General features: G+C 46.5%; 1 protein-coding gene across 1 annotated transcript; it reads right to left on the bottom strand.

Moving 5' to 3' along the window:
• Positions 1-841: 841 nt before the first annotated feature.
• Positions 842-1,996, bottom strand: LOC119357981. The gene is made up of 3 exons (XM_037624728.1): positions 1,889-1,996; positions 1,098-1,781; positions 842-947 (listed from the first exon to the last, which is right to left on the bottom strand). The coding sequence occupies exons 1-3, from the start codon at positions 1,994-1,996 to the stop codon at positions 912-914; spliced, it is 828 nt and encodes a 275-aa protein (XP_037480625.1). The 3' UTR covers positions 842-911.
• Between the last annotated feature and the right edge of the window lie 7,223 nt (positions 1,997-9,219).

The following is a 9,219-nucleotide window of genomic DNA, read 5'->3' as shown; positions in this document are numbered from 1 at the left end:
AGACGTTTTATGTACTTCATGAATTTTTCTTGGACTTGAAAACCTTGAATGACGAGCATAGACAAGTCGCAATGCTTGAAATCAGAAGGTTGCCATTGTATAATATCTTCTTGGGAAAATGATTGCCTTATGGTCTCAGCGTCCACTGGGTCGGTGTCACCACAGCTATGGTCCGATACCTGCGTGTAACACGCATCAAATTTGTGGTCAATAAATAAAAGTGTCGAATGTATAGAACAATTATCAAATCAAGAAATTCAATTGTACATTTATGGAAATCAAAACAAATATGAGATTCTAAATGAAACATGCAAAAGCAAAGCACCAACTAGATTCGTCAAAAAGATTTCAAGTGAAGCTATTACTGGATATGCTAAAATCAGTTGCATGGAAATGGTACTTGGATGAGTTGATTACTCATGCACCTTGCGCCCTAGCCTGAGACGGTGAGGCCGCGGCGCTACGAGCGGAGGAGAGGAAGATGGTTGACGCATGCGGGGTTCAGGGGAGCTCGACGAGTCGACGACGTCGGAGAAGAGCCGGGCTTAGGGTTAGGGGGTGGTTGGGGGCTACTACAACACGGTGGAGGAGGTGGCTCATGGCTGCCAGGCGGCGGTGGCAGGCAGTTAAGCAGGGGCTGGATGGCGAGTCCACTAAGCGAGAAAGATGAGTAGTATGTGAAAAATCCACCGATCCATAAAACCTTTTAAGGCAACTGACGGATAAGTGCTCCCAACTGTTGCTGTTTCAACAAGTATATACTCCCTCCTATCCAAAAATAGGTGTCATAGTTTTAGTTCAAATGTGAATTACCGTAACACCAAGAGTCTTCAAGTGGGGTGCAGATTTCAAAATGAGCATTGTCCAAGTGAGGTCGCATTGTTCTCTAATATTGTGAAAGCTAGCATGCCTCAAATTCTGCATAGCGCCTGAGGTTGGATCCAAACCTGCACAAAATAAAATGTATAAGAAAACACAGATCAACCCTTGCAAAAATTACTTGTTTTATGTTTAAATTTGAAGTAAAATCACGACACTTGTTTTGGGACGGAGGTTGTACTATGGAACACACATAGTACACATCAGCAACAACTCACCCTTCCATTTAGGAAGTTAAGCACTAGTTCACGGATCGTCGCAGCAGCGTCTCCAACCAACTCCCCAAATCCGAGAGCCCTGTTGCCATGCATGGCAGCGTTAGTGAATGTCACGGCCTCGAGCCCTGGAACCTTGCCGAATAGAAGCGGGGGTAGATTCTTCGACTGCATCCACAGGGTGCAGGTCACGCGCTCAAGCCTCGGGAGCGACCTCAGCTCGACCGCCTCGCAGCCGCAATAGAAGGCGTCGAGCTCGCGGAGCCGCGGGTGCTCCAGCCGCAGCACCGTCCGCAAGCCGGAGTCGCAGTTGTGCAGAGCGAGGCGCTCCAGCTTGCCGCAGGCGCCCAGCAGGCTGGGGACATCGGACTCGCCCAGCCTAACGCTCTCCAGGTGCAGGTCGGCGAGGCCGGCGAACGCGCCCGGGTACGCGGCGAGGGACGGCAGGAGGCGCGCCGCGTGCTTGAGCATGTCGCCCGCGTCGCAGAGCACGCCGGGCTTCTCCCCGAGCATCGAGAGCGCCAGGAAGGACATCTGGCGCCTCCCGCTCGACACGGCGTCGTCGACGGCGCGCAAGATGCGGGCGGAGTCGTCCGTCAAGAAGAAGTGCACGGCGAGGCGGTCGATGCTGTGCCGGTCTGGTGTGCCAGCACGCTCTCCACTGCCTGTGGCAACCCCGTGTTGCGTCTATCCTCATCATGGTCGTGCTTGACGAAGGACCAGACGTCCAAATCGATGTCAGGGATCATGCCGGGAAGGTGTCGCCACCGCTTGCTTAAGATGCTGCTTCTCACGGCGAATCGTAGGTCGTCCAGACGCTCTAGGATGGAAACAAGGATGTCGTCGGGCAGCTTGCCCAGCCTATCGTCCTGCTGCACGGCTTCGCTACTTGTCGCCGCCATGATATGATAGTCACGATGGGTGGCTCTGTCCGAAAGTTGTATAAAACCAGCTGGAATATGTAGAAGCGCTTACCCTCGTGGAGATTTATATATATATAGAATACATAAAAGGGGAGAGACACGGAGAGTCGGAGTACAACAAAAGTTGTTTACACCTATTTTGTCTAATAAAGTCGTATTTATCTCCAACTCTCAAATACTGTACTTCTAATATTTCTGGCCATCAATGGTAGCACGGGAAAAGCGGGCTATTGCGATTCAATTTCAAGTGTTGCACTTCCGCATCATCTCTGCTTTGCCATTATCAATCCTAGTTCCTGGTCATACTTTTAGTTTGTGAAGCAACCATATTTTATGTTGCTCCATAATTACTAAAAATTTACCAGAAACGTCTAACACCTATATAACTTACCTACACCTAATTGTGCTCATTTTATCTATCCAATATTTCTCAAGAGTTTCCTCAAGTTTCTGTCCAGTGGGAAGTATTGTGAAGTAAGTACGCCTAGCTTCCTAGGTCATGATCGATCGGAGGAAGGAAGAACAGAAGGTAGAACACACAAGAAGTGCCCAGGTTTAGGCCACCTTGTTGGTGTAATACCCTACTCCTACATTTGCTCTTTATTTCATATGGTGTGTGGTTACAATGTGTGACTTGTGTTGCGAATTGATCGGCCCCTCACTCGAGGCCACGGCCTTCCTTATTTATACTGCCTATCGGGGGCCCTCACGGAGGCGCTCATTGGTCGAATATTATATTGAGTAGGCTGGCCCTAGCTCATACCACCACGGCGCACATTGCATGCTTGTACACACGGTCATGATGGCTTCGCGGGGCAGCGTATTACCCTGTGGAAACCTTTTGGTTACTTCTTCATACAGTGTGATTAGTGCCAGAGTACCAGCTCTACATCAACACGCAGGGGAGGGGAGCGCTCGCGACTACCGTGGATGACCGTGTGAGGGAAGAAATCTTTGCTCAAGCCCAGCCCATGAACGGTTCCCGCCGTACCACCCTGCGGTCGCCGTTGCGTGTAGCAGAAGAAAGATAGATGGGACCATGAGCGTTGTCCGTAGGATTTATGATCCCCGAGAGGACCTCTACAAGGTAGTAGAGAGGCCTCTAGGGACCTTGGGGGCGTGCATTTTCTAAGCCTTCCCGGGATTAGTTTCCTTGAAGGTTTATCCACGGAGCCGCCTACGCCACGGAGGGCATAGTTAAACCCTAGGTTGCCGGCTCGTGGTAGCCTGGTTCCCACGGGTCCTACAATAACATATATCCACATGTGTTTAATAAGTCTAGTAGTTCTCTAGTATTCATATCAATCATGCACTTTTCAAGGGTTGCCTTGTCAAGAAATTGATTGAGTGTGTGCAAAAAGTTACCGTCAGAGGTGGGAGATTTGGACGGGTGATCGATCCATTCCTCCTCTTCCTCTTCCTTGCTTCTCTCTCTTCTTCTTCTGTGCACACTTGTTCATCCAAGGTAGGTTGTTCTTTGTTGTTCCCATCATTTTCCTGCAAGTTAGTTTGGCGTTTACATATTTCAAGCAGTCTTACCAATTCTTGCATCGTAGCATCAATATTGGGGGTTGTTAATTCTTCTTGGTGTACAACCTTTTATTCTTTAGTAGCCAAACATGATAGACTTGTATCATATCTAGTCCATTGTTGCAATATTTCCTGAATACTCATCTCAGAAGACATGATAAGCAATTTCTTTTTGTTTTTTGATTAAACGGGAAAAACTAAAAGATAAATAACAACTAACAAAACAAACCGTATGTGAGTGAGAAGGCAATGACCAACGCTATGCTCCCCGACAATGGCACCAGAAAAGCTTGGTGATTTTCAAGGGCACAGGGATGTTGCATTTCGTGATAAGTAAGTGTCAAATCCCCTAGGGAGCCAATAGAAAGACACTACCAACCCCACAACTACATTGTCTATGTAGCGCATGTCCAACCAAACCATAGTCTAGAAATAGTCTATTCTATCGGTTGCTAGGAAAGGGATAATAAAAGGGTTTTACTAAACTACAAGAAGGGGATTTGTAACTGTAGGATTGAATAGAGCGAAAGGCAGTGTCTAGGCTTTGGTCTAACTAGTACTAGAGGGCTTTCCTAGTGGTAGCGGAATACTAGTACAAGTATACATGCATGTGATAACAAGATCACAAGAAAGGACATCTCCCAACATTACATGCAACACGAGTAAATACTAGATCATGCCACAAAGACTAATTTTACATACAAGATCATACCTCAACCTAGAACCAGATTAATCACTCAAACATAGATGAATAGACACGCAAAGATGAATGATTCATTGGTGTAATCAACATGCTCAATCTTACAAATTACAGGTTTGAAGATGGAGATGGGGAGGGAGATGTCTCCGGCGCGCACGGCCTAGCCAGGACCTGTGCCCGGTGACGATGGTGATGGAGATAGATGGCGCCTCCTACTCCCTGCGCAACATAGTGTTGGAGGAAGAGGCCTCCCCCAAGAGGGAGAGCCTCCCAGCGGCTGACCCGACTGGTGGTGGATGATGATGGCTTAGTGTGCAGGCTAGGGTTGGAGGTGTTTATTTAAGAGGCCTTCTCGGGTCTCCTCTGTTGATATAGATCCTCCTCCTCCATCCAAGGGCTCTAGATGAGCATTATCCTCTCCCAAACCATTCTTTATTAGACAAGGATCTCGTGGGAACAATTAGGGACAGAATCGGTGAAGAATCTTGTCTGGAGAGGCACCTTTCGGGCCTGACATCATTCCATATGACCAGCCACAGTCGTATGGTACGCCGTCTTTCACACTTTTGTTTTGTCCCTCTTCAGTAAATCGGCCACCATTTCTTCATACAAACTCGGAATTTGATGTTCTTGGGCTCGTTGGATTCATATGAATGACCCCGATCCATTTCTGTAATTAGATCTTGGTTTTGAGAAATTTGAAAAAAATGACTTCTTTCACTCTTGGAAACGTAAGTACTGGATCCTTGGACCTTTCATCGTGCTTGGTCGTAGGTTGCTCCAAAACACCTGTGGACACAAGAAAACAAAGAGAACAAATAAAACAAAAAAATACTAAATGTGCAATGCTCACAAGGATAAGTGTAAATACTGGTAATCATGCATAATGGACAACTATTTGGTTTAATGGGACATAAGATATGAAGAGAACATGCAACAAATGAGCTCTAAAAATGCGTAAATTATAGAGCCATCAATGAGAACTCACGAATATAGGCATATAGCATCGACTGAGACTTAACCAAGTCTTATTTGACTAAGATTTTTTTAGAAATCTCGCCTGCTTTTATTCATTCTCAACAATGTTCATCGGTACAAGGTTGTGGTCATGGGGGATGCCCAGCTAGATATGTCTCCCTACACCTAGATTACAACCAAATTTCTCGAGATTATGAGATTCGAAATTAAATTTATGCGTTCATGAAGAAAATTACATGAAATGAAAGCTTCCTTCCCAGCATTAACAACTTGAATAATATCTCCATGAAGACCACGAGATCCTTGCTTTACGTCCTTCACAACTCCCTCACAAACCGAAGCAGTGTGAATCATGTGTGCTCCCAAGTCTTCTGCTAGAGCCATTGCCTCTCGGCATGCAAACGCTTCTAGTAACGGTCGTTCCATAATGCCAGCATACACAATTAATGAAGATCCCAAAAATAGTCCAGAGCCATCTCTACAAACCGCCGCCGCTACTCCCTGTGACCATGTTTGTCGATGGCGCCATCAACATTTATTTTCAGGTGGTGTTCCGGCGGAGGCAACCAGCCTTGCAAAGTGGATGGACCCTCCCCAGAGGTTGTACTACCTGTTGCTGAACAGCCCCCACCGGCAAGCTGACTGTTGGTGGTTTTGGCAAAGCTCTCAAGTCCATCAAATAAGAAGTGATGAAAGAATTGGTTTGCACGGGACTCTGAAATATAGATTTATACCCCACTTTGCATCTAGCATACCATATACCGTCACGTTCGAGTGGCCATATAGGCTTCCCTTTGCAACACGATGCACGTTGTGAAGCCTTTTCGCAACACAATGCATGCTGCGAAGCCATCGAGCAGTCTAGCTATGGGCTCCATTTTGCAACATCAATCATGTTGCCAAGTCCCTTTGCAAGATGACACATGTTGCCAAGCCCCTTTGCAACGCACCACATGTTATGAAGCCATCCAGAATCCCATCATGGCTCCCTTTTGAAACATGGTGCATGTTGTGAAACCCCTTCGCAGCATGACACATGTTGCGAAACCCCTTTGCAGCATGACACATGTTGTGAAGTCTCTGCAAAACAGTGCATGTTGCGAAACCCCTTTCCAGCGTGACGCATGTTGTGAAACCCCTTTGCAGCATGACACATGTTGTGAAGTCTCTTTGCAGCATGACACATGTTGCGAAACCCCTTTGCAGCGTGACACAAGTTGAGAAACCGGCTTTGTTGCAATATCATGCTAACCATTTAGCACTCGGTGGTCCGACCTTGTAGTGGCTTGCAGCGAGCGAGATGCCGTCCTTGTTGAATAAATAGGCGATTTTTCGACTAACTTAATCCATGAGTAAATCAGTAACATGGCATTGACAAAAATAATTGCATACTGATATTCAATCATGCAAGCACATACTACGCTAATTGCAGACAGATCTACATATACCGCTAGCATGGCTAAAACAGAAAACATAAGGAGCGGGATAAAGGAGTTATACCCTCCAGTAGGCCATGCAGAGGCCGCTGCGGCGATGGCGGCAGCAGCAGTGTCCTTGGCGGCCTTCCTATCAGCCTCGAGCTTCTCGGCGGCGGCACGTTCAGCGGCGGTAGACATGGTGATGGTGAGGGCGACACAGACGTAGATGAAGTAGACGAACAACGAGCAGTCGCGTAGTCGCTTCCCAAAAACCTATTCATCCCTCTCCCGTACAGGAACCGGAGGGACGGGGTTTCAGAGACCTGCTCTCTCGTCGATTGTGTATGCGGTGGACGGGATGGAGTCACCAGTGGCAGCAGCAGCAGGTGGGCGTGCGCGTGAGCAGATGTGATCTGTTCATGTCTGCTAGGATTGGGAGACACCACAGACTTATATAGGCGCAACCACGTGGAGAGACGTGGGCTCGACCCACGCCCAAGTCCGTGACAGCCCACGATCCGACGTCTCAGATCGTGGCCCAGCTGTCAGAAACTCTCCGTTAGTGACTGGCAAAAATAAGCGCGTAGGTGTGAGCTCGGCTCGGCTCAATCCCGCAACCCGCGGCGCGTCGTGGCGAGGCGGGCGGCGAAGGAGGAGCGCGCGGGGGGCTCTTCTATTCTCAAGCTCCAATGACATGTGGAAGACAATCTCTTATAAAAAGGTCCAACTCCTTCTCCACTAGCGGGGTGGGACTAAACTTCACACTACACCTAGTGCCAATAAACCCACATGGTCCCTTAGAGATTTTTCAGAAATTGCTAGATGGGCCTAAAGCCCATCCTATATTTCAGCAATCCCCCACCAGATCTCGGGGCCCATTGTGTCCTCTGTTCCAATTGATGTTTCGATATACCAGTGTTTTAGTGAAGACCTGTTAAGGTTGAACTTCACCTAGAGCAAGCAGCTACACTCCTTCACAACTAAATAATGGACTAAGCCTTGAATTGTCAGTTTTGCATTAAGAAGCTTCACCACATGTCTTACTAGTACTGGGCTACCGAAGGCTGACCCCTCGGGTGGAGCATATAAGTCACACTCCTGGCCTATTCATGAGCTTACTAGAGATCACCCCAATCTCATAGACTGTGACCAGCAGTCGGGCTCACATAGGTGTGTTCCTTCAAAGATCGCTCTGTAGGATAGCATCTTGCTTGCATAAGCTTCGAAACACATTAAGACGATAGTCATCCTACCATACAGTATTGAGAGTATTGCATCTCCAACGGAGTGGGTTAGTATAGTTACTCTCCTCAGTTCACCACTGACTTGTTTTCCCAGGTCCTACTTCACGGGATCTCTGATCACATAGGTTGAGTTACCACCATGGCAACTCATGTGGGTCTCATACCCATCTCCCTCGATGCATTATCTATCACAACACGTGATAGCCCTTTCGTAAAGGGATCTGCCAGATTCTTAGCCGTATGGACATAGTCCAACGCTATCACTCTGGAGTTTCTTAATTTTTTGACAGCTTTTAATCTCATTCTTATGTGTTTGTTGGACTTCATGTTGTCCTTTGAACTCTTCACCTTGGTGATGATAGTCTGATTATCACAGTTCATAAGGATAGCCGGAACTGGTTTATCAACCGATGGCAAGACCATCAAAAGATCTCGAAGCCATCCTGCTTCAACACCATATGTGTCTAATGCTGTTAATTCTGCTTCCATTGTCGATCTCTGATAACCCACAAGTATAGGGGATCACAATAGTTTTCGAGGGTAGAGTATTCAACCCAAATTTATAGATTCGACACAATGGGAGCCAAAGAATATTTGAAGGTATTAGTAGATGAGTTGTCAATTCAACCACACCCGGAGATTAATTATCTGCAAAAAAATGATCAGTAGCAAAGTAGTTTGATAGTTTTGATAATAGTGACAACAGCAATGGTAACAGTAGTAGTGATAGCAGTACTTTGTAGCATGTGTAACAGTGATGATAGTAATAGTAACGCAGCAAGATCAATAAGGATAAATTCATAGGCATTGGATCAGTGACTTGTTGGATAATATTCATCATATGACAGTTATAACCTAGGGCGATACAACACTAGCTCCAGTTCATCGATACAATGTAGGCATGTATTGCGTAAATAGTCATACATGCTTTATTAAAAGAACTTGCATGACATCTTTTGTCCTACCCTCCCGTGGCAGCAGGGTCCATATCAGAAACTAAGGGATATTAAGGCCTGCTTTTAATAGAGAACCAGAACAAAGCATTAACACATAGTGAATACATGAGCTCCTCAAACTACGGTCATCACCGAGAGTGGGCCCGGTTGTTGTCACTCCGGGGTTGTCGGATCATAACCATAGTAGGTGACTATAACTTGCAAGATCGGATCTAAAACATGGATATAATGATGAATTCATAAACGGTTCAAATCTGAAATCATGGCACCCGAGCCCAAAGTGACAAGCATTAAGCATAGCAAAGTCATAGCAACATCAATATAAGAACATAGTGGATACTAGGGATCAAGCCCTAACAAAACTAACTCGATTACA

The sequence above is a fragment of the Triticum dicoccoides genome, chromosome 2A (genome assembly GCF_002162155.2).
Source record: "Triticum dicoccoides isolate Atlit2015 ecotype Zavitan chromosome 2A, WEW_v2.0, whole genome shotgun sequence".
Classification (NCBI taxonomy): domain Eukaryota; kingdom Viridiplantae; phylum Streptophyta; class Magnoliopsida; order Poales; family Poaceae; genus Triticum; species Triticum dicoccoides.
This window is presented reverse-complemented; position numbering and strand designations above follow the sequence as displayed.